The 26,854-nt window shown below is 41.6% G+C and overlaps 1 protein-coding gene across 2 annotated transcripts in view; it reads left to right on the top strand.

The window, feature by feature from the left end:
* The window catches only part of Fshr (follicle stimulating hormone receptor), a 201,801-nt gene that overhangs the window by 127,161 nt on the left and 47,786 nt on the right, over positions 1 to 26,854 (top strand). For both annotated transcript variants that reach the window (XM_021186441.1, XM_021186442.1), the window contains exons 3-4: positions 12,888 to 12,962; positions 14,318 to 14,392. In XM_021186441.1, coding sequence (XP_021042100.1) covers positions 12,888 to 12,962; positions 14,318 to 14,392 — 150 coding nt within the window. The remainder of the gene's footprint in view (positions 1 to 12,887; positions 12,963 to 14,317; positions 14,393 to 26,854) is intronic.

Raw genomic sequence — 26,854 nt, 5'->3', positions numbered from 1 at the left:
AGAACTATCCTAGGAGGCTGAGATGATAGATAAAGTGAATGTCTTAATTCTGGGTGATTAGAGAAATTTCCCTGGAAATGACTTCAAGAGATATCTCAGAATGAGCCTGAGATTTCCTTTTTGCTGCACTGCTCAAGAATAGAGAGAATTCTTACTCTTACTCTACTCTTACTACATAAATTCATGACCAAAGGGCTTCTGAGGACCCCTGTGAAGAGAGCACCAAGTCCTGTAGGTGCCAAATGACCGCTCTACACACATTGTTATAGAATGCTTGCTATATAGCTCCACCCTACAAATACAACAAAGTCACCCAGGGAAATATGGCTCTAGATTACACTCCTATAATTACAATTATGACAAAAATACCAGGGCTGAGGCTGGAGAGGTTGCTTAGTGTTTAAGAGAGAATGTTTACTGCTCTTGCAAAGGACCTGAGTTTAATTCCCAGCACCCTTGTCAGGCAGATCACAAGTACTGTAACTCCAGCTCTGAGGGGAATCTGACACTTCTGAGCTCTGCAGGCATCTACACTTACATGCACATTCCTTCCCTCCCCCAACACACACACACACACATGCACACGCACACACATGCACAGACACACGCGCACACGCATACACACACAGAAACACACACACACGCACACCACACACACATACAGACACACACATACACACGCACACGCATGCACAGGCACACAGATATGCACACACACAAGCACACACATACCTACATAAGAACCATACTGACCTGTGTTTCTGAAGGGTCAAAAAAGACAACTTGAACAACAGTGTTACATAAGCATTCCAATCGGTCAAGTGACACTCTTTCACTGTGACTCATAAAGGAAGCACTTTCATGCCAAGTGTAAAAGTTAATGAGGTAGAAAATGGAAGGGCATAAAATATGGAGTAATTATGAATTATGGAGTGAGTGAAAGCAGAGACGTGAAGAGGAGGGAAGTCAGTTGGGGAAGTGGGGGTTGTTACAAGTATGGTGTAGAAGGGAAAACAGAACCACAAGCCTGAAACTATTAAGTGTTTGAGGTGCTGTGAGGAGAGAGCAGTGGGCAGGATAGCCCTTAGCAATTATCACATACATGCAGGCACACAGTCAAGCACATACATTTGCACACTTGTCCTGGTTAAGAGGAAGTTCAGCACTGGCTTACTGAAGACATCAATGGAAAACCCACTAAGCTGATAGTAAAACACACATGCTCTTCAAGAGAGTCATGGCTCCTGCTCTTGGGTTTCATATAGCCCAGGGCTGCTGTTGAAACTCTGGTGCTGTGCTTTCATTGGTCTGCCCCAGGAGAACTCTCAAGAAAATAGCCATGAGCCCTTGAGAAGGCTGCTTCCTGAAGGCCTTCCTCGACTCAGCCCATTAAAAATGGAAGTTGGTTGTCATGGAGAACTGCCCACGATGTGGCTGGCTGACTTTTAATAACAAAAATAATTAAAATCACAAAATTCTGAGCCTAAGAAGAGACCCTAGAGATTATTTGAATCCACAGTGTTGTTTTATAGATGAAGAGCAGAAGCTCAGAAAGATAACAGATTTGACTTCAGGAAGGTGGTTAATTAGTGGCAAAGTCAGGAGGAGAACCCAGGTCTCCTGACTCTGTGAAGTAATGAAAATGACAGGAAGCAGTGTGACCTCTGCAAACACCATGTGTCTTGTTCAAGTGCTGGCCATGCATTATTTATGTGATCATCAATAGCCCAGGCCAGCTAATAAAATGGATTAAAGATACATGCACTTGGAGACAGAAGACCTTTGCAACATTTTGCAGATAAAAATGGAATTTAGACAGCTCCAGCCATTTGCCACAGGTGTGAGGACCCTCTTCTCACCCATCTGTTGGAGAGACCTTGCTTCCTGACGCCCTGCATCTCTGGATTTTAGACAGCTAGGGACTCAGGACCTAAACACCCGCTCGGGCTCTGAACCGCTGAATCTAGTAGCCTCTGTTTTTTAATAGTAGTTTTGCTTCAGACAGTTTTGTTATTGTTTTTGCTTTGCTTTTGCATGAAATAACTAAAAAGGGAAGGAAAAAGCTCCTGTGTAATTCAATGAGCAGCAACCAGTTCCTGCCTGTGTTCACCGTAAGTGGCCAGGCAACTCAATCTCAAGCGATAAATGCTGTCACTCAGGGCGAGTGGCTTCTGGATAAATGAGGTCAAATATAAATCCAATCAAGAGGATTTTGTCATTGTTTGTTTTCTTCTATTTGGCCAGAGAGCCCACTAATCAACCAGTGAGTAAAAACGTATTAAACACCACTGGGTATGTTCATGTTTCACCCAATGGCAGATGCAAAACTCTCCCCCAATGGTCACAGGAGGAGTGTTGGTTGATCAAACCCTAGACTTCACCCTGGTTATTAACCTCTTACTTTAGGGTCAGTAGATGACAACAAGAAGCATCAAAATGTCAAGGGCTTCTTTGTCACCTCATGACCTAAGGTGCTCTCTTCTGCATTCTGCTTAGAATCCCAGGACCATGGCAGCTCCAACATCATCAGTTCTGGATTTTTGAGGTTATCACATGCACCTCCATGTGATAAAGGGAAACGAGGCAGAGAAAGTAGTATCGATTCCTTCTGCTCACAGCTCCAGGCTGGGTCCTTTTTCTCTCAGAGCAACAAGGTTAAGCAAGATTGGCTAAAAAATAGATGTGATTGCACATTCCTATAAACTGAGCTCGTCAGCAAGCTGAAACAGTATGAGAAGCCTACCAAGACCTCAAGTAAAAAAAAAAAAATACTGTTTAAAAGGCTGAGTATATAGCTTAGTGGTATAGTATTCAGTCTCCAATACTGTTGGAAGGTGAAAAAACAGGGAGGGAGAAGTAGTGAGGGAAAAGGGCAAGGAGGGATGTATTAGGTAGCTAAGCATAAATAAATGAGAGGGAGTGAATAGACTGTTTTTAAAAGATAGCTAGAAATATATTCCACACCATATATTGTCTCCATAATTCTCACAAGATTTCTAAATGGCTATACATTTATTTCTATTGAAGTATACAAGTGTTGGACTGGAGAGATAGATGGCTCAGCAGTTAAGAACACTGACTGCTCTTCCAGGGGTTCCTGAGTTCAATTCCCAGCAACCACATGGTGGCTCACAACCATCTGCGATGGGAATCTGATGCCCTCTTCTGGTGTGTCTGAAGACAGTGACAGTGTACATGAGATATACAAGTGTCGTGAGTGTTCGCTGACTTGTCCCTGGTCACACACACACCAGGCAATGATAAAAAGTAAGAATCTGAATCCAAAACAACCTGGTCTCCCATGTATATTGTCACTCATACATGGCGACAAACTAGACAGGTACAAACCAACAAAGCCACTTAGTGAGACTGCCTGTGTTGAACATTTAGTACAGTGTTTACTGTGCAGCAAATGTCTAATAAAGGTTAATTACTGTCAGCAGCACCATTGCTCCTGAGGCCTCTGATACACAGCTCAAGCTTAGAAGTATTGATCCTGAAGACAGCTTACTGCAACCCTGTGTGTCCGGCTGTTCCAATCACCCATTCCCACCTCCAAATTTGCTCAGATATAGCTGAGAAGTCTTGTTAGCACCAAGCAATCTAATCAATGTCCCTTCCTTTTTGCCCTATACAGTCACCTGGTTTACTGCCTTGATTTCTCATCACTAAGAACACAATGGATTCCTGTTTAAACAATTTCTGACAGGCACACACAGTAATACAATAATTGTTCACCCTTGCTAGTTTCCGGATGTAATCTGGTTCTACCTGGAGAAAGCCTAGCTCCTACTTTAAGCTCATTTGTTTTCCCCAAACCACAATCCCATTCGTGGCTTTGAGAAACAGGTGTCACCCACACTCCTGTTTGAAGTGGACAGCAGTTCAGTGTACCAGTGTCCACTCCCCTCTTTTCTCCACTTGATATTCTTCTGTTATAGCGGTTGGGAGGTTATTCAACCAAGGGATACACAAACACTCTTAAAGCCAAATAGAAAGTCTGTATTGCCAGCCTGTGAGGGTATACGGAACTTGCCCAAACCATCCAACCTGAGCCTTACCATTCTTTGTCATTTATGAACAAAACCACATCTTGGTTGATACATTTCAGTTAGCAAGAACAGTCAGCAAGAATTGAAAGTATAGAAGCCAAAAGCAAGGTGAGTACATGTAGGAGCCTTCCTGGACTCTGAAACTATGGCCTAGGTCTTTAATGGGTTAGGTCTTTGTTCCAGTTTTTGGCAGGTATTGAGTTCTAAGACATGTTGAGTCCTAAGGTCAGAATAGTGCCTTTAGTCATGCTAACGTCTGGATGCCTGTTACTCTGTCATATTTATTTTATACCTAATCCTGAGTCCTTAAGTCAATAAAATGGGCACATTATATTTGTTTAAAAACAGCTACCCATGATTCCCATAAAGTCACTCAAGTTAGCACAGACTGTTAAGAACTGGCTGAAGAAAATGGCAAAGAGCCATAAAGATAGGAAATGGGGTTAGCAAGAAATAGTGAAGAAGGCAATGGAAAGGATTTAAGGTCTTATTGCATATTAAATAACAAAGAGGTCATTAGTGACCCTAGAACTAAGGCTTGAGTTGGTTCAATGGACCAGTAAATGAGGCTGTTAGCTTGGGGTTGGGATTGAGGTAGAAAGACAGTCAGGGTAAAGGGATAATCCTGCACCAGACTAGTTGTTAGAACAAGTAGTTCACATAAAAGATGCCCTGAGCAGCATCAGCCATGGAGCCAACGTGGTCCAAAACGGAAGAGTATCCGAATGACAGGTGATCCATCAGCCACAGGAGTGTGAGAAGGAGCCAGTCAAAGAGGACTTTTACCAGGAAAGATAGAGAGACCTCAAGTGGCAGCCTGAGAAGTACTAAGATTTAGAGCAAACGTGGTGTGGAAATGAACATCTGAGCGAGCATGAGTTGCCAAGGGCTGCGCTTGGCACTTGGGACCCTCCCTCTCTTCCCCCACTTGTACTCGACTGACTTCGCACTCTCTACTTTTTTATACGTGTGACTTTTATCCAATTAAATTGCAGATTCTTAAAAAGACAAGGGCTCTTCTTTTTACTGTTTTATATGTTTTAGACTTGCATAAAAATGTTCTAAAAAAGCACTTACCGTATGAGTTGCTGCTTGGAACTTTGATTTATCTGTAGGGGGAACATTTGCATGTGAACTTGTATATTGACTTGTCAGAGCTCAGAATCCATGCACCAGGGAGGGAGGGATGATATATAGTTATTTTATAGACCTGTTGTTCATCCCCCCCAAATCTGCTGTATTAGAGATTAAAATAACAATAACAGGATTTTCTGAAGTACAACATTTTTAGACACTGGAGATGAGCCTCTAGTCTATGCTACTTTCTGCGGCTTTGGAGAGGATAGGACCATATTCCCTGTTGACTGGATAAGCTAACTGGGCAGTAAAGAGGACCTCAGAAAACCTCTCTTTGTTTTTCTTTAAAAGACAACACCTACCTTCTGAGGCAGCTCTGAGCTTCAAGCACAGGGAGAAAAAGGTCTGGTACATAACAAACCCTTAATACATATTGACTGCTCTGATGATTTTTCATCCCGTTATTCTGCTGCCGGGAAGAAGGGTGAAGAATATATCAATATGTGCATGACCATATTCAAGATAAGATCCCAGTGGGTACAATTAGGCTGAGCCACTGAGGGTAATTATATCGGTGTCCTTTAAAGCAACCGCAGCAATAAAAAAAAAAAAAAAAAAAAAAAAAAACTGGCCATGCCCATGATAAGGAAAGAGTTCTGAAGAGGAAGGACCCTCATAGGCTAGGAAGCAAAGGGACTTGCCTGTTGTCATCTGAGGGGTCCCTCTAAAGGTGAACTGTTGCACTTAAATTGACCCTCTAACTAAAGAAACAGCATATTTCTTTGGTTATAGCTGCAGGAAGAGTGGCTTTCCATGCCAAGGAACCTTCTTGTTCTACCTAATGTCCTATGTGTGGCCAATGAAACAGGTGGCCAGGCTTACTCTAGGAGTCAGAATGGAGCTGAGGGTTGGCTCAATACCATAGCCTAGTTGAAGTCTGCAAATGACCTATAGAAGCAAATAGGAAATTTCTGAATTTCTCTGTGTAAGGACTCAAGGATTCCTAGGACACTTGCCAGCATCCATTCCCCAGCTCTGTGGTTACCCAGGCCAACATCTCCTGAACTCATTAGCCTAGATGAATTCAGTCTTAAGGAGCTGAAGGTGAGGCATGTGTTCCGGCAGGCATAGTAATATTTGAATTTGCTATCAAACAAGGAATTTATGGTACAAAGATGATTCAGTCCTTAGATAACCCTGGAGGTGACTATTATCAACACGAGCAGACTCTCGGTAATGTTACAGCGGTAACTGACTATTAGATGGAGTGGGTTCAAATCCTGCTCTTATGTTAAAGCCTCTGAGTCAACCTTAAGAGATACTAGATAGGGTATGGTGTGAATTTGAAGAGCTTTACAAACATCTCTGGAAGACACTTGCATGAGAGTTTTCACTGACATTTTCTGACTTTACATTGCAAAGCACATTTCTAGAACTGAGAAAGTAGACTAGATAAAAATACAAGAAAAGTCAGGATGTGTGTACTACATATATACTATCATGAAGATATGTGGCTGTATTTGTACTAACATGTACTCATATATATTACATTACAAATAAATAATTTTATAATGTAATGCATATTGTATAACACACTATACTCAGAATGTGTAATATATTATATATGTGTGTGTGTGTTTGTGTGTGTGTGTGTGTATGTGTGTGTGCATAATATATGGCTTTATGTTATGTCTTTTCATTTGCGAAGCATGCAATGTGTGTTGTGTTTGTGTATGTTTTTTTCTCCTTTGAACTGTTTTATTGAGATAATTATTATAACGACAAAAAGTCTTAAATTACACAGATCTATAGTAATAGATGTGACTTTAAAAGTAATTTAAAAATAAATTGTTCATCAAAGTTTTATATTAACATTTCTGTCCTGTCAATGGTATGAATAGATTTAATTAAAGATGTGTTATTTACAGAGATGAAAAGTACTGTTAAAGTCATTCCCTTTTCTAATTAGATATTTTCTTTATTTACACTTCAAATGTTATCCCCTTTCCTGGTTTCCCCTCTGAAAACGCCATCCCCCTATCTCCTCCACCCTCCCCTTGCTAACCACTCCCCCCTACTCCCACTTCCTGGCTCTGGCATTCCCCTATACTGAGACATAGAGCCCTCACAGGACCAAGGGCTTCTCCTCCCATTAATGACTGACTAGGCCATCCTTGGCTACCTATGCAGCTGGAGCCATGAGTCCCAACATGTTCACTATTTGGGTGGTGGTTTAGTCCCTGGGAGCTCTGGGGTTACTGGTTAGCTCATATTTTTTTCCTTCTAAGGGGCTGCAAACCCCCTCAACCCTTCAACTCCTTGGGTATTTTCTCTAGCTCCGTCATTGGGGACCCTGTGCACAGTACAATGGGTGGCTGTGAGCATCCACTTCTTTATCTGTCAGGCACTGGCAGAGCCTCTCGGGAGAAAGCTATATAAGGCTCCTGTCAGCAAGCACTTGTTGACATCCACAATAGTGTGTGTGTTTTGTGATTGTATATGGGATGGATCCCCAGCTGGGGCGGTCTCTGGATGGTCATTCATTCAGCATCGGCTCCACACTTTATCTCTGTACCTCCTGACGGGTATTTTGTTACCCGTTCTAAGAAGGATCCAAATGTCCACACTTTGGTCTTCCTTCTTCTTGAGTTTCATGAGGTTTGTGAATTATATCTTGGGTAATCTACGTTTCTGGGCTAATATCCCCTTATTGGTAAGTACATATCAGGTGTGTTCATTTGTGACTGGATTACCTCACTCAGGATGATATCCTCCAGATGCATCCATGTGCTAATATCCCCTTATTGGTAAGTACATATCAGGTGTGTTCATTTGTGACTGGATTACCTCACTCAGGATGATATCCTCCAGATTCATCCATGTGCCTAAGAATTTCATAAATTCATTGTTTTTAATAGCTGAGTAGTACTCCATTGTGTAAATACACCACATTTTCTGTAGGCATCTGTGGCATCTGGTGGACTGCAGCAGAGTGGACATCTATTCGAGGTTTTCCTTTACACCTTTGTTGGTTGGCACCTAGACCAAACCTAGCACATGACTGTAAGTCTAGTCTGTGGTTTAAGCCTTTGTTTCAGATTTTGTTTTGTTGGTGGTATTGTTTTACTAAGGCACAACAAACAAGAAGAACTTGCTTGTGTTTTTCCCATTGTCCTAAAGCTAACAGTGTACCCCTGTCTCTATTTCCCATTGCCATAGACACTGTGTTTATACAATGAAGCCCTTGAAATGACAGAATAGCCATATCTGAGAAAAAGTCTGGTGACCATAGAAGATTAGAAATCATTTCACTGGAAATTAAGGAAGGTGACATTAAAGGTTCTGTCTGTGTATGAAACCCATGATGTATAAAATAGGAGAACTATGCCTGCATGTGGCATGGGTTTGGGAGAGGGATGGCAAGTGTTGAAAAGGAGATTTCAGAAAGCCCTGCATGCCTCAGATGTGTGTTCTTCTGCCCAAGACAGTGGTGTTCACGTTCAGTACTTTTGAACATTGAACACTGAAAAGGATGTTTCAATGTTCCTAGTATAAACTTTTTATTCTTTTTGTTTGTTTGGTTGGTCGGTTGGTTAGTTGTTTGTTTGTTTGTTTGGTTGGTTGGTTGGTTGGTTGGTTGGTTGGTTGGTTGGTTTTTCAAGACAGGGTTTCTCTGTATAGCCCTGGCTGTTCTGGAACTCACTTTGTAGACCAGGCTGGACTCAAACTCAGAAATCTGCCTGCCTCAGCCTCCCAAATGCTGGGATTAAAGGCATGCAGCACCACCACCCGGCTCTCTCAATTTTGTGTATGTATGTCTGTCTGTACTTAAATAAGAGCATAGAATTACAAGTACCTGAAGAGGCTAGAACAGAGTGGTGAACTCCCTAGAACTAGAATTAGAAGAAGAAGTGAGCTTTCTGGAATGGGTGCTGGGAACCAAACTCCAGTCCTCTGCAAGAGCAGCAAGTGGTCATAGCCACTTAGTCATTTTTTACAGCTTCCTACTAAAGAGAATACAAGAGAATAACTGAGCATTTGAATGTGGTTATAAATCCAGCACAAATATTTAACCCATCATAGAGTGATACTAATGTATCTATGGCTGAGTGTATTCAGTCTTACCTGATCTTGGATTGAGACTGGTTAGTACTTGGCTATTACAATGTCATGAACATCCCCACCATTACAGCTTATATAAATTTACCAAAATCTGACACTTTTCATTTTGAGTTGAGTTACCACCGGTTTACAGAATAACAAAACAACAGCCTGTGGCTTAGGGTTAAAAGCCTCACTAATTCTACAGCCATATGAGTTGTAGGAAAGAAGATAATATGAAATCAAATGTTCAGTGCTATGGTTGAATTATGGTTCAATTGTCTCAAGGTACATGTGCTGAAAATTTAGTTCCTATGACTGGAGAGAGGTGGGGTTTATGATGCTCAGGTTAAGAGATGATGTAACTGGGAGAGAGGTGGAGCTTAGTAGGATGTGATTAAGCTTCCTTGCCTCCAAAAATTAACCTTCTGCAGCACTGTGCTCGTGGAGGCGACCCATTGCTATGATCTGGAAAAGAATTAGCAGACTATCTCACCCACCTCCTCATTTCGCAATGAGGAATCCAAGGACCAGAATGTTCCATGGTATGAAGAGGCAGAAGAAAGTGGGCAAGACCTGCTGACAGTCAGAGATGGTTCTGCATACAGAACCAAAACGGCAAATTCAAGGGGATGTCTGCAACTCTCATAAACAGTAAAGACACGATAAATTGATCACAGAAATAACTAGAGAGAGAAGGGGGGTTGAACTCGAAGGAGACCTAGGAATTTCTTCAGATTTCTACTGTTGCACTCTGTCCTCTTTGCCCACCCCATCTGGCCAGGGGCCCACTCACCAGTCCCATTACTCTCCAGTCTTGAAAGCTGACAGTAAGACATGGGAACTACTTACTGAAAGACTTAGATCAGGAATGCTTCTTAGCCAGTTTATGCTCATAATTTCCAGGGTATTTTTTAAACAAAATTAAAACATCCAGACATGAGTTTGGTTAAGTAGATGTGTTCTAAAATTAGACAAAGTTTCAGCAGGAGCATGATATTCAGCTGGTGGTAAAGCTGGGAATGTTGCCAGAGGACAGTGTCTCATAGATCCCACTTAGATTTAGGCTCTCCTCCCTATCTACTCCTTCCCTTCCTTTACAAGTTCAAATGCTTAAGTAAGAGCTTTCCACTTACAAACCCTAATTCACCAGCTTGTGAAAATGATGCTGGTACCCCAGGTCCACATGTACCTTCAGTCTCCATCTCTCTCTAAGACAGCTACTTCACTACCCTCAGCCAACTGTGCCCGTCTCTACCCTACAGATGCTCTCTGGAGCCATTTTAGAACTCTTACTCTAAGTACCAGGCCAGGCCAGCAGACAGCATTTTCTACCTCAGCCTACTTGAATGTATGCTGTCTGGGAGGTTTCCTGAGACAGGCAACTGAAGCATTAAAACTTCATGAGTCTTCCCAAGTGGCCTAATATGAGCCTGTTTCATCTGGGAGACACTTCATAAATATTCAGCCACCCTGTCTCCTCAAAGGCTCTGGCTTCTTCACGGCAGCCTTCCTTCTCCACAGCCTTCAGATTTCTCCAAAAGGAAGAAAATCTAGGGTCTGAACCATAGGGTGTTTTATGCCAAGCCGTCAGTAGTACCAAAGGCAAGCTTTACTTTATCACTAGCATGGATGAGGGATACGTTTTAATACATGTTTATTTTTAAAAATAATTGATTACACAAATAAAACCAGATCCAGGTCATCACACGTAATGAGCAATTCAAAAACATCAGCGACTTGAATGGAAGACCAAACACTTAGGAACTGCTACAGTAAAACACGGGTAAAACACATCAAGATATAGGATTCCAATAGCACAAGAAACCATCCCTAATACTGACCTCACCAAAAGAACTGCCATACAATTAGTAAGCTTCTTCACAACAAAAGAAACAATAGCTAGAGTAAAGAGTTACTGAAGCCTGGGAGAAAATCTTTGCTACCTGTCTATCTGATATGATTTTAATATGTAGAACCTAAGAAGAACTAAAAAGAAACAACAGAAAGAAACCTCCAGGCAATGAATGAACTAATCAACCAGATAGTTCTCAAAGAAAAAAAAAGTACAAATGATTAATATTTTAAGTATTCAAAAGACCTAAACCATCATGGAAATTAATATTCCATCTCACTCCAGTCAAGAATCATTACTCTCAAAGAACAATTAACAAATTCTGACAAGGATGTGGAATACATGGAAACTTTATATAATGTTAGGCATCATGTAAACTGGTACCATCATGTGGATTAGGTTCCTGAAAAGAATTAAAAGTAGAACCATACTAAAATTAGAAATACAAAACGATCCAGTGATACCACTCACTCTTGATATACCTGAAAGACCCTAAGTCAGCACTCAACAAAGATAGAGATATGTCCACCTTTATTGATGCAGCATCATGTCAGCCAAGGTCAAGAACCACCTGAGAGTCCAGCAATGATAGACAGACCAATAAAGACAGTGTGATGCATATATTCAATGGAATTTTACTTGGTAATAACAAAAAGTGAAATTGTAGAATTCACCAGAAAGTGGATAGAACTGAAGTTCATTGTGTTTAGTGAAATAAACCAGACCCAGAAAAAAGTATCATATGCTCTCTCTCGTGTGTAGTATGTATGCCTCGTGTGTGTGTGTGTGTGTGTGTGTGTGTGTGTGTGTGTGTGTGTGTAGAACATAAAAGGACCAATAGAACCATGAGAGGAGAGAAGATGTCTACAGGAAGCAGGAGGGAGGAACATGTGAGGGTGGTGGGATGTATGTGCTGTGAAAATGGAGCAGAGTCTGACTTGGCAGGGGAAGAAGACTGCTGAAAAAAGAGATGGGGCAGTGAAGGGCAGTGGGACTTGGGAAAGACTTACACACACACACACACACACACACACACACACACACACACACGTACGTATATGTACATATATCATATGGATCTAATGTTACAATTACATCGACAAACATTTTGAAAATGCCATTATTTTATTCTAACAAAAATTTTTTGAATAATTTTAAGAAAGGGAGCAAAAATGACCAGGGCAGATCCCTAGAGAAAGGAAGAAGGAGCAAGAATGAAAATTTACACATGTAGTTTAACAGAGAACCTGGCTCCAGAGTCAAGAGCAGGTTCAATGAACCACAGCCCTTGGGTCAAATTTAGCCCCATTTTTTTTAAATAAATAAAGTTTTATTGGCAAACAATTCATTTCCTATGGTTTTATTGGAACTTCATTGTTTTTGGTAGTTTCAAGGCAGATCAATAAATAATCCACAAAGACAAATAAATGATTCATAAAGCCAGTAGATATGTACTAGGTAGACCAGAGGAAGTTGTCTGACCCCTGAGCTAAGAAACTTAGTTTGATTTCATCCAGTATATCACTGTAAATACCTTCAAGTAAACCTCCCTCCTGCTTTGTTTACTACAGCTAAAGAATGTCTAATCTCTAAATGAACCACTACCCCAGATTTATTATCTCACTGTTCTGTAAACATTAGCATCAAGTATATTAGTTTAGACTTATTGCTACAGCTGACTTGAGGAAATGAAGGCAGTTTTGTGTCTTATGAGTCCTCCTAAGCACCAGGCTCTAATTGAGCCCTTCTAAGGTTTATGGGGGAAAACTAAACTAACCTGAATTATCTTTCTTCTGCTGCAGAGAGATCTCTCAGAATGATGTCTTGGAGGTAATAGAGGCAGACGTGTTCTCCAACCTACCCAAGTTGAATGAAATGTAAGCGTGTTGCCAGTGTGTGTGTGTGTGTGTGTGTGTGTGTGTGTGTGTGTGTGTGTGTGTGTGTGTATGAAAGAGACAGAGACAGAGATAGAAAGAGACAGAGACAGAAAGACAGACCGAGATTAAGGAGTTATTTAGAAATGATACTCTGCTGATTTCTTGCTACTCATTCTACCTCCTACCTCATGCTTCCTTGTTTTCACTAATGTCTTGTCCTTATTCTCTCTCTTCACATGTCTTCACCTTACTCTAGTTATGAAAAGAGACCTGATGGGGTATCAAAGTCCACAAAGCATATCAGAGTAATGAACCAAAGGCACAATGTAACACACCCCTTGATCCCGTCTAGTGGACAGTAGGGCTAATGGGACAGTTCTCACATCTCCTCCTTGCATGGGGAGGTCTTCAATCCCGTGCAACACTGGCTGTGTTTAAATGATTAATTGCCTGGTACTTGGATGTGGTTAGCTACAAGCTACTGCAATATAAAAGCTAATGAAACAGGAAGGAAGTAATTAACAGGAGCATATCTGCAAATACACATTGATCCAGCAAGATGAGAAAAAGATAGGTTCTCTGAGGGAATCCAAGTATGAGCAGGCTGACTTACAGACTATTGATCAGGACATAACACAGGTCAAAAACACTAGGCAGAAGTCCCCATTCCCCATCTGCAAGAAGAAACCACCTTGCTCTACAAAATGGGTGTAAGAGGGTCTCCTGCCAGATGCTGTCTGCAGGAAATTGGTGCTTTAAGTTAGAGACAGGGGTTAGTTGCTTTTCTCCCAGGCTACCAGATTTTTTTTCTTTACCAATTCATTTCTGTTTCTCTAGTCTTTTTGCTGCATCATCTGTATCCCTTCTGTCCCCCTCTCATCTTCTTTTCACCCTTCCTAGGTTGTCAGAATGTTCCTTTCTTGTCTGCAAACCATCCTGTGGTTAAGTTCCCCGTGTTAGTGTCACTTCCCAATTCTTAGTTCATCCTGTTTCTGAGACATTGGTACTAGTAAAACCCTCAGCTCTCCCCATGCTTAAAAATGGAGTAGAGTACAGTGACCAAGTGCTAACTGTTAAATCAACAGGGTGGATGCTCATTTTGCACAGATTTCTATAATAAAGGTTACTGCATTTGCTGAAACGATGCATGGATAGATGTATGTATGTATGTATGATGGATGCATGGATGCATGGATGCATGGGTGGATGCATGGGTGGATGCATGGGTGGATGCATGGATAGATACATGGATGGATGACTTCAGTAATTATTTGCTGATTTACTCTGTATAACATGAAAAATAAATGACACTCCATGCCATTCAAGTTGCTTACACACACCTTCCTCTTTTACAGTAGGATTGAAAAGGCTAACAATCTGCTGTACATCAACCCTGAGGCCTTCCAGAATCTTCCCAGTCTCCGATATCTGTAAGAGCTCATACATCCCCTCACTCTTCTGTTACTGAGTTGTGCATTCGTATTTTAGTAAAATCTCCAGTTGTTGCTCTGAGGAATTATTGCTTTTTCATCGAGGATGGGCAGGAGTGACCAAAGCAAAGGTGGGAAGACAGTTGGAAGTGAGTTTAGTTTTGTTTAATAAGCAAAGTCCACTAATGTAACAGCATTTTGTTTTCATTTTCAAATGAAGGATGTCTTTCACATTTACAGGATTGTCACGCAAACTGTCTACATCTCAATCATAATTTAGGGTTAATGAGATGCAATTAAACTTTCAGCCAAATTTCATCTTGTAACCTTGACTTCAAAGGTACTGTTTGTCTCACTTGTTTTGCATAGGAGTAGTTTTCTCAGATAGTTCACAGTGCTTTGTTTTGTACATTTTAGTCAATAACTGTCATGGTATTTTATCAACAGAGGGATTTCTAATGTTGAACTCCATCCCATGGCCTGTCCCCATCAGCAAAACAGTTTCCTACACTCAAATGACTTACTTTAGCTGAGCGTTTGACAGCTATTTGAATGTTATGATGAGATCTTACAAAGTAGCAGAAAGGAATCTAGACCCTGGAGTTAAACTTTCTGAGTCCATTCACTACCTTTTGTTAGAGGCAAGGACCTCATAGCTTATTTCTTTGTCAAAAGAATGGAAATAATAATGCATGTAAGTTGCTAACATAATAATGCTGCCTAGAGCCTTAAAGCAATAACCATCTATCACTTTTTACCTGTGTCAGTTGTTCAGCCAAATAGATATGTTGACCAGGACTTGGTTTGTTTGACATCAGCTAAACATACTCATGCATCTCTAGCAAGTCTGCAAGTCATCTGGGGCAGGGTATTGTCAATGGTACCAGTTGGAATGACTCAGCTCTCCTTCTAATAATGATCATCTCCACCATGCTTGGGTAGGCTTATATACACTGAGATCCCAGAGCTCCAAGAGAGACATTTGAAGTACAAGCTTTTCAGCATATACCCTGAATAGTATACCATCTCTTCTGGTGCACTTTGTTAGACACAGAAATTCACAGAACCGGTCTGAATTCAAGAGGTAGAGAAATAGGTGTCAGTTCTTGACATTAGAAGCTATAGTCATGATATAGAGCTGTAAAACAGGAAAGAAAAATGAGCCTGAGGAAGGACACCTTTACAGTCAATCCAAGTATATAAAAAGTTTTCACTGTGCCTTTTGTCATGGGGCAAGGACCCCAATGACACAATCAGAGTCTAAATCTGAGAGTCTTTATCAGGCCATCTTGTGACTGGCTGAAGAGAAACAGGTCTCAAAGAGTAGCCCTGAATGATTTCTGCTGGGAGCTTTTAAAGGCAAAAACTATATTCTTGTTGCCAGTTCCAGGGGAAAGGAAAGGAAGCAAAAAATTTAGCAGAAGCATAAACCAGCAGTTTACTGGGTCAATTTGACCTCAAGTGCCTAGGACAGAGCTGGTCGATGAGAATCCATTGAGCCTTGTATGCCTTATCCCTGACAGGAATCCCAGGAACTATGTAGAGAAAACAGAAGGTTGATTTTCTCTAAGCAATGTTATAGGTAAGCCAGCTGCATGGGCACACACTATGTGCAGTTACATAGATGTCCACTTTTGTTCTTCCTTCTATCTTCCTACCTCCTACCTTTTAGAAGATATCTGAGTAGAACATGGGGCCATAGACCCTTCTGCAGCAAAACAAAAGAATTCTGGGAGGTCAAACAGAGTTTCAGGGATAGATCCAGTGGCAAACTACTCCTAATCCACCCTCTACTGCAGAGGACAGACTCATAAGGAAAACTTTATGCACATATTTCATAGCCTGTCCAAAAACAGCACAATACAGCAGATAAATGAGGACTAAGAGGAACCATTCCAAACTCTGAAACTAAGCATCCAGAATTTCACTCTGGGGCTGGGGATATATCTCAGCTATAGAGTGCTTGCCTATCAAGTGTAAGGTCTAAGATCAAACCTAAGTACCATGAAAAATAAAACTAGAATTAAACTGGTATTGGCCCATACATTATGGCTATCACCATTCATTCTTCATTATGGGGACACTCAACAAAGGAGGAACTTGTAGGATGCAGATATGGAATTCACTGTACAAGAGAAGGGTCCAGGAGACCATCAGTAGAATAGGAAAAAACCCAAAGCTCAGCCTTTGACCTCAGAGGAGATAACACCTGTGTCAATTTTCATCAAGCCCAGTCTCTTCTTCATGACCTTTGTCACTTTGACATGATCTTTCCTCTTGAGTCTTTATCAGAAGAAGACTGACTTCATGGACACAAAACCTGGAAATTTGCTCAAATCCCTATGCTCAATTGGGTTCTATATTGATCCTACCTGTTTCCTGTTGCTGTTGACAGACAGATCATAGTAGCTAGTTCCAGCCACATTGTGTTTAAGAAGATTATTCATCATTTAAACCTGCTTTCTGAAAAACAAAATATCTAGTAAGGAATTTGGAAAGATTGCATTATTGTTAAAAGATCTGCCCTGCAAAGAAAAAATAAATAAAAAGAAAAACACACCAAAATATTATTATCTTGATCAGTTCATACTACTACAACAGAATACCATAAGCTGGATAGTTTAAATCATAAGTCAATATTTCTCAATTGTCTAGAGGTTAGAAATCTAACATCAGGTGCTCAGTGGTCTATTCTTTGAGAGGGTCCTCTTTCGTGTGTGTTCTTTCTATTGGGAGAAGAGGAAATATCCCATTTCTATACATAATTTTATAATATCACACTGTGCTGTAGGGTTTCTACATAAATTTGGGGGAAACATCCATTGCATAGTAGTGACATAATTCTATACCATATAGAATCTTCTTACATATGGAGTCCTATGGCTCTTCCCATAGGAACTTGAAATAGGAATTGTATATATTAATTAAGCCTTTCGGCTCCTAACAAAACTAAACCTTCCCCAGATATGCATACCACCTCAGCATGCAGTTCACACTTGATAGCGCCTGGAGGGTTAAACAACTCTGCCCTCCAATAGCACTTTAACCAGCAATACCATGGCTCAGACTGCTGCTCTTTTGAAATATTTTCCAGGCCACTAAGACAGATCACATAATACACAGTGGGATCTCTCATCTAGAAGGTTCTTTCAGGGAAACAATTTCTAGTTAAGCTTCTATTCTGCATTAATCCAATCTGACAACCATACTAAAATACACAAGATGGGGCCACTTAAACAAAAGTTTATTTCAATTATGGAGACTAGGAAAAAAATCAAGACAATGGAAGATTATGCCACTCTCCCAGATCTCTTCCTGGCTTGTAGATGGCCTCATCTTCACATCCTCAGATAGCAAAGAGGGTATGAATATTAAAAAAAAAAAAAAAAAAAAAAAGCAAGAATAGGTAAGAGTAAGCCTCGGATGCTGCTTCTTATAAAGACTAACTCAGTAAGGTGAGAGCCCCAGTCTTATCACTTCACCAAAGCTGAATTGTCTCCAAATAGTTTCTCTCCACATATAGTCACAAGGAGGACTAGGATTGAAGTGATGAGCAGGAAGGGACCGAGCTTAGTCCCTCATGTACTTCCTGGTGCATGCTTATTCGTGTCATAGCCACAGCAATCAATCTGCTTTGTGATCTAGCAGCTAAGTCATGAAAGAGACAATTTCAGAAATTCTTTGGGATGATAGAAACTTTCTTCAAGACAAAGGAAAAACATAGAATGGATAAGAACTCAGTAGTGATGCATAGGGTTGGGCTACTGTTTGTTTGTTCTTTATGTTGATGTCATTTTGGTTTTTGCTTTCCTAAGCCAGGATAAATATTTAGCATCAGTTCAACCAAAAGCAGGAAATTATCAAGGAGCAGGGATGAGATGCCATTTGACTTGAGCATCCTAATTGCTGCACACACACACTTAGACATGTTGTTCTGAAGTTCTCCGTACTGATTCCATTTCATGCTGTTTATTTGATAGCACAGAATTCAGGACAAATAGAAGTCAGCACTCTTCATCAGTGCCTTCACGTTTCACAGAGGAACCAGAAGTGGTTAAGAAAGAAAGCTTATAAATAAAGAAAAGCTCTTTAATCAGAAGCATATGCACCAAAGAATTCATCTGAATGGATTTTTTAAGTCAATATTTTATTTGCAGGCAGTATTTCTTTTTTTAATGATTTGCCTTCCTGGAGCTGACCTTTTACGTATGAAAGATTATCTATTGATCTGTAAATAAGGTTTCTACAATATTCTCTTCCATTTGCATCTTGTCAATGTAATTCCCAGGCACCTGGGTGGTGGTCTTTGCTACTCATTAAACTACAATTCCATTTAGTAAGCATGTCACACTGCTGTGTCCCCTGTCCCCAAGCCACCACAGACAACCATCTTCCTTTCAGATGTAAGGCCTTAAACTTCTTCTAAAGTACCTTATGGTGGCTGTCAGGCTATCTATAGCTGAGAACCCTTCAGCAGTTTTCTTACAGACAAGCCCCTCAGCAGTCGAGGCTGTTTTATCCCTTATAGGGCTTTTTCTTACCAGAATATGCATTGTTCCTATAAAATGGACCACTCTGGTCCTTTTGGTCCTCAGCCATGCAATCCTGTCTGCAGTGGCTGGTATGTATATCAAAGAGACTAATGTTGGGAGAAGGCTGACTGAGAAAGCCTAGAGTAGACAGTTCTATGTAGGATCTCTGAGATATCTATAAGTCACTCTTTCTTCAAGGAAAAAAAAACTATACTCCTGACATAACAATATCAGTAGAGCTTATCATGTATGAGAGGATTGACCCAGTGCCCTAAGCCAGAAAAGTCATGGAATAACACATTGGAGTGAGGTAATCACATAATTTAGAAAGACAGAAGAAGAAGGAGTAGGAGAAATATCCTGTGTGAAAAAAAGGAGAGAGTAAATATGTGCAATATGAAAGGCACACAAATACGGAGAAACTGAGCCCCAGGAGAAAGGAGACCACATACAGCCAAGTGGTGTCAAGTTTTGGTACATGTGGCTAAGTAAAATTGGAGACAATCCTGAGGCAGGAAAGTTTAGCCCTAATAGAGTAGGAAACAATAAGCTCTTCAAGCCTAGTGAGCAGTAGATTGGTGTGATGATGGTGATTGGATTGTAGAATACCCTATAGCAAGCTATACTCAAAGGAGACTTGCTAATGACCAGTTGCCTTAACCAGAGGTAGAGGGATGGTAACAACAGTTGAAAGACAATGAAAATCACAGGTCACATGGTCCATGCAATTGAAATTATTTTGGTCCACACCGTTACCCTGATTCATCCCCTGTGTACCTCATGCACAACCATGGTACAGAAGATATTCATCAAGGGTCTATTCATCTTACGTGGCACAGTGATTATTAAGATGAAATTATTAGCTGTCTTCTGGGATGTCAGGATTGCATTTCAGGATGTTGCCATAACTACTAAGATGCTTGGGCACAATGAAGACTACAAAATTACTTATTTTATCAGTAACCAACCTTCCAAATCTGACTTTGCTTCACATTGTCAAGTCCAAGATAACACAGCTCTTCAAGGTAAGATTTCCATCTGAGCATGATTGCTCACTCCCAAAGGCAAGAACCTCTTGTGATTGTAATTTTTGGCAATATTTTTATACTGTTAACCTTTCCTCCCCATGCAGAAAGCTTTTTTCTGCAAGAATCTAAGTCTTTTCCATCAGAGAAGAAAGTAGCTGATCTAACCATTCCTAGTAACACACTCAGGTTTTATATTCTTCTTTCCAGAGTAATTAGCATTTTTCCTGTTTGTTTCTATTTATTATATGTGTCTAGTGTATATGTGTGAGTGTAAACATATGTTTAAGTGTCTGAATGCACATGTGGAAGCTAAAGGTCAATACCTAGTTCCTTCCTTGATGTTCTCCAATTTTTTTAAAGGCAGAGTCTCTTAATCCAGAGCTCACCAGTGGCCTGTGATCTCTGAGCTTCAACTATTTGTCTACACACACACACACACACACACACACACACGCACACACAGAGAGAGAGAGAGAGAGAGACAGAGACAGAGACAGAGACAGAGACAGAGACACAGACAGACAGACAGACAGACAGACAGACAGACAGACAGACAGAGACTCCTGCAGACCTGCAGATTCTCTGTAATATAATTTGCTCAGGATAGCTCTTATAAGTGAGGTGTGTCCCACTCTCATTAATTTGGAAATAATACTGGCCTCCATTTCCTCACTAAAACTCATATATGAGAATAGTTCACAAAAGGATGCTGGGGAGTGGAGCTTAGCTCAGTTTCTTCCTCATTCTTAGTGCCATCTTCCTTCACCCCCTCCCTAGACAGTGGTGTATTAACCCTCCCACATTTCTTCATCTGAAAAACAAAATTAGCAAATGTACTTCAGAGAGATGGTCAGGGGGAAAATACCTCTAGCTCCCCTAAGATCTCTTTCAGCCATCAAGTACTTGATTGCTTACCTGTAAGTTTCACATATATGAGGTCCTCAATGTTACTCTTGTCCTGAATGCAAAAGAACAAGATCTGTCTGTGAGACAAGGACAGATCTGTCTCTAGTACATGATAGAGCCCTGCATTTCCACATACAAATATAAAGCTTGCTTTCCCTGGGCTTTAACTGCTGAAGACTTGGAGATGCACTAAGAAACTCCAGTCAGCTAAAGCTCAGCTCCTGTGCTAACGTGCAACCGTAGGATGCAGTCCTGCTATTATGGATCCCTGCAAATAAACAAAACCACCTCATCAAAACCTGAGAGGCACTGGCTATGGGAACAGGTGTACAGAGGCAGACAGCATCCAGCAGCCATTGGAGGTGGCCTGATACATCCCATCTCAGGCTCAAGTACACCAAGAAACAGCTTGGGCAGTAGAATATGGAAAGGCAGTAGCAAAGCCCACACTTGGGGACCTATACACTTTTGCTTCTCATTCCAGCTCTGGCTGTGTCCACATAGATACCTTTAGACTTGCAGTTATTTCTGGGAGAGGACACATAATAGGGCCACCATCTCCATAAGATTTGCCCAGAAGATGAATAGGCAGCAAAAGTAGACAGGACATGGAACAAAGTCACTCACACTCTTTCACTCACTCCCTCTCTCCTTGCCTGCCTGCCTTTTTCCTTTCCTTTTTAACAGGATGGGAAACAAATTTTCATTAGCATTAAATCCCCAATGCATAAGGAGAGAGATCCCCAGAACATTGCAGCACGGATGGGAAGGACAGAAGGACAGAAGGAGGAAATGGTGGAGGTCATTTCGCTCTTAGAGCTACCTAGTTGTAATATAAGCTTGCTGGCTGTGTCACTAGTTTCCCCTCTCATTTCCCACTTGTTGTGGGAAAGCTACATTTTCTCTTTACTTCTACACACTCACTCATGTCATCTATATTAACATCTATAGCATGTTAATATAGATGACATGAGTTAATATAGGTTGTAAACTCCTAGAACAGATGTATTCTAGCCAAGTTCCACAAGCCCTGACTCTGCCTGGGAAGAGTGATATCCTCTATGAGAATTTGACTGTATAAAGAAACTATCCCTGGGCTCAGCAAACAGTAGAATCACCTAACTCATGACTGAAGAGCAATGAATAGGCAGGCAATGCCTGCCTTGGGTTATACATAGACCCTAGCTAGAGCACGTGCCATGTCCCAGTCCTCTCTGAGTCTGCGAAGGGCCAAAATCAGCACACAGTAGGCCCTTAATGAGAATGTGGACCTGGCGTGGAAGCTGAGAGAAGCAGCGGCTGTTTTCAGAGTGAGAGCAGCAATGTAAGAAATGCTCTGAAGAGTAATCGTCTCCTCTTCAGCAGACACTGAGTAAATGTTCCACTGTGGTTTAATCACACGCTCACCCACGGTGATCAACCCACAGATAGTGCCTATTTCTGGAGGCAATGAACTCTTCCCTCATCTAGTTGGGGTATGGGGATGTGGGTAGAGAACAGAACGTTGGTGGGCCTGTGAGAGGAGCATCTTGGCAACCTTCTCATAAGGTTCATTCATCACTATCTCCCTGGCAAGAACCAAACCACCCAGATCCACTCACCAGATTAGGGATATGTGTTATCCCCAACAGAAGAGTCCAGGGACCAGGTTACAGCCCTGGCCTTACTTATGAGAACATTAAGCTCCCTGGATCTCATCAGGAAATGAAGAGAAGGGGTTCAGTGATTAACGTGCTTGCAACACAAACAAGAGGACTAGTAATGGGATCTCCAGAACCTACATGTGGTCATTTCATTCCTATGGCTGAGATAAAAGTACCTTATGGGAAGAGGTTTACCACAACTCACACTTCCAGTTACAGCCCATGATAGTAGAGAAGTCAAGACTGAAACTTCTGAAACAGCTTCTCACATCACATCCAGTCAAGAGAAGAAATAAAAGAATGCATGCATGCTCACTTGTTTGCTTGTATTCAGCTTGATGTATCCAGTGCTATGCAGTTCAGGACTCCAGGCCTGGGGAATGGTGCTGCCAAACACTGAGCTGAGACTTTCCACATCAATTGCCTCAATTATAGCAACCTCCGGGGACATGCTACAGAGGCAATACAGACAAGCCCTCATTAAAATTCACTTTCCAGATGATTCTAAGTGGTGTCAAATTGCCAATTAAAGCTAACTATCATACCATGTGAATAGCAGGAAGGCACAGTGACTCAGTGAGAGTTTCAGCCTTATAAAGTGGAGACAAGCCATCCCAGAGCAAGCTGGCTGACAAAACTTGCCATATCCTAAAACTGTAGGTCTGGCTAAGAGACACCCCACCTCAGTGGAATAAGGTGGGAAACAACTGAGTAAGATTCTGGGAGGCAGAGGGAGGCGAATTTCTTGAGTTCGAGGCCAGCCTGGTCTACAGAATAAGTTCCAGGACAGCCAGGGCCACACAGAGAAACCCTGTCTCGGGAAAAAAAAAAAAAGGAAAAAAAAAAAGATTCCCCACATCAACTCCAGGATTCTGCACACCCAAGTGTTCATGAGCACATATGTGTGCTCATCTGCCTGAATTCACAAACACATAAGCAGATACACTGAACACACATGCACATAAAAAGAAGATAGAAAACTAAAAAGCACTATCACTGTGCCACCTCCAGTCACTGTCACGAAGGGAAGGTGGTGCATGAAGGGCAGTGCTGTGAGGTTAAAGGGCAACGGTCACCAGTGTGGGTTACAGAAATCAATACTTCACAAAGCCCTTTCACCTTGCACTCATTTGCTTACAAAAGCGCTGTATGATATTTCTTGACAGATCTGTCTCACAGATTAAAGCAGGAGGTTCTGAGACAGTGATTAAACTGAACAAAGCAAAACTACTTGGGGCAGGATGCCCAGGGAAATTCATATTAAACATGTATCACGTGGCAGATTCTGAAATGGGTATTTTTTTTTTGACACAGTTTGTCTTGCTCTTGGTTCTCAAAAAGCAGTAAGAAGTCTTTTGAAACTCAAGAGACTATATGAGGGATAGAATGAAGAACAAAAGCCACCAATGTGTGGCTCTCACCCAGTCCATTCTCCAATCAGAGATGTGTACTGTTGAAAGAGAGAGCCTATGTAAACCTCTCCAGTGTTCAGAGCACAATGACACCTCAATTATGTGTTTATCATTTGAAATTTGTGAACTTCCACCTAAGCAAAGTTGAATTGTACCTAAGAAATAGCTTTCTAAATAATTCATCTCAGAAATGAGTTGTGGGAAAGGGTTGCAAACTGTTTAAAATATTAACATTGTTGTAGCTCCCAAATGTGATATAAAAGTAACTGCTTGCCTCAAATTGGTAGTTTGATTGAAGTTACTCTTATGTCAGCATTGAAGAAAGTCTCCAAAGGTGGATGCTTGGCAACAGCATTGGCTGTGAATCTAATCAGGATGGTCTTTAGGTTTTGAGAGTCCCTATGTAGACAAGAAAGTATGCTGAGAAGAATATAATTAAGAGGGTACGAGCTGAAAGCCTGGCTTTAGATATCATGTCTTCCACTTTCTAGCAGACAAAGCACCATGAAGCCCCTAAGCTGTTTTCTTATCTGCAAAATGTGGCTGATAATAGAAACTTCTTCACTGAATGAGGTAACCCAATCATAAAAGAACATACATGGTATGCACTCACTGATAAATGGTCATTAGCCCAGAAGTTTGGAATACCCAAGATGCAATTCACAGACCACATGAAGCTCAAGAAGAAGGAAGACCACAGTGTGGATACTTCTGTCCTTCTTAGAAGGGAGATCAAAATACCCATAGGAGGAGATACAGAGACAAAGTGTGGAGCAGAAACTGAAGGAAAGGCCATCTAGTGACTGTTTCACCTGGGTATCCATCCCTAATAGAGTTATCAAACCCAGACACTATTGTGTATGACAACAAGAGCTTGCTGAGAGGAGCCTGATATAGCTGTCTCCTGAGAGACTCTGCCAGTGCCTGACAAATACAGAAGTGGATGCTCAAGCCATCCATTGGACTGAGCACAGAGTCTCCAAGGGAGGAGCTAGATAAGGACTCAAGGAGTTGATGGGGTTTGCAGCCCCATAGGAGGAACAACAATATGAGCCAACCAGTACCCCCAGAGCTCCCAGAGACTAAACCACCAACCAAAGAGTACACATGGAGGGACTCAAGCCTCCAGCCACATATGTAACAGAGGATTGCCTTGTGGGACATCAATGAGAGGAGTGGCCCTTGGTCCCGTGAAGACTCGATGTCCCAGTGTAGGGGAATTCCAAGACACGGAAGCAGGAGTGGGTGGGTTAGTGAGCAGGGAGGTGGGGTGGGTATGGAATAGGGGAGTTTTCAGAGGGGAAGTGAGGAAAGAGGATAAAAATTTGAAAAGTAAATGAAGAAAATATCTAATAATAATAAAAAAATAGTACGTTCTTCACAGGCCTGTGTTTCTGCGTCAATGACTTTAAGGAAAGTGAGACATTTGCCGTTGGGCATGGCACAGGCTAAGATAAAAGTCATGTTCTAACAATTATTCCTGGTTCAAATTTAGAACTTAACCTGTGCATTGCTAAGTCTTGACGCTCTTAACTATAAAAATAGGAATTCTAAAGTAGTTATGTTACAGGTGCTACAAAAATAACAAGATACTAGGAAGCAGGAGTGGGTGGGTTGGGGAGCAGGGCAGGGGGAGGGTATAGGGGTCTTTCGGGATAGCATTTGAAATGTAGCACCAGCACCTGGTCACCTTGGGCACGGAGTTGGCAGACACCACCCCAAGGCCCCTAGAAGACTCTCCAAGTGATCTTAAGACCACCAGTGAGTGGAACAAAAGTTCTGTTCCATTCCCATCATGTGGGACCTGAGACAGCATTAGGGAAGCAGAAAACCCAGCTGGACCAGAATCACAAGTCCCTTCCAGTCGGTGCCAGCACCAGGTCACCTGGGCGAGGAGTTGGAGGACACCCCCCAGGTCCCTAGAGGACAGCTTCTGAGGCAGACCCCATTTTGGGCTACAGGCATCCGGGCACCTTCCCTAAAATAGGACAGGTGTCCTTCCCACCTAGGAGGGCTTTGCCGGAGCACCTGGGGAAGCCATCTTGGTTCCTGGAGCTCTCCATGACTAGTCTGCCTGCACAGATGAGAGTGTGGACTACAGAAGCTAACAGCTTCTGGGACAGGCCCTGTTTCAGGCGTTCATCTTCTGCCAGGAGGCAGGTCCAAACAACAGATATCTGTGCACCTTCCCTGAAAGAGGAGAGCTTGCCTTCAGAGAGTGCTCAGACCACTGAAACTCATGAGAGAGCTAGTCTCCCAGGTCTGCTGATAGAGGCTAACAGAATCACGGGAGGAACAAGATCTAACCAGAGACAACTATAACAACTAACTCCAGAGAATACCAGATGGTGAAAGGCAAACGTAAGAATCTTACTACCAGAAACCAAGACCACTCACCATCATCAGAACACAGCTCTCCCACATCACCCAGTCCTGGGAACCCTAATACACTTGAAAACCTAGACCCGGATTTAAAAGCATATCTCATGATGATAGTAGAGGACATCAAAAAGAACATTAATAACTCATTTAAAGAAATACAGGAGAACACTGCTAAAGACTTACAAGTCCTTAAAGAAAAACAGGAAAACACAACCAAACAGTTAGAAGTCCTTAAAGAAAAACAGGAAAACACATCCAAACAGGTGATAGAAATAAACAAAACCATATTAGACCTAAAAAGGGAAGTAGGCACAATAAAGAAAACCCAATGTGAGGCAACACTGGAGATAGAAACCCTAGGAAAGAAATCTGGAAACATAGATGTCAGCATCAGCAACAGAATACAAGAGATGGAAGAGAGAATCTCAGGTGCAGAAGATTCCATAGAGAAGATCAGCACAACAATCAAAGAAAATGCAAAAGGCAAAAAGATCCTAACTCAAAACATCCAGGAAATCCAGGACACAATGAGAAGACCAAACCTACGGATAATAGGAGT

The sequence above is a fragment of the Mus caroli genome, chromosome 17, assembly GCF_900094665.2.
Source record: "Mus caroli chromosome 17, CAROLI_EIJ_v1.1, whole genome shotgun sequence".
In the NCBI taxonomy this organism is placed as follows: domain Eukaryota; kingdom Metazoa; phylum Chordata; class Mammalia; order Rodentia; family Muridae; genus Mus; species Mus caroli.
The sequence above is the reverse complement of the archived record's forward strand: the minus strand, read 5'-3'. Positions and strand labels throughout refer to the sequence as shown.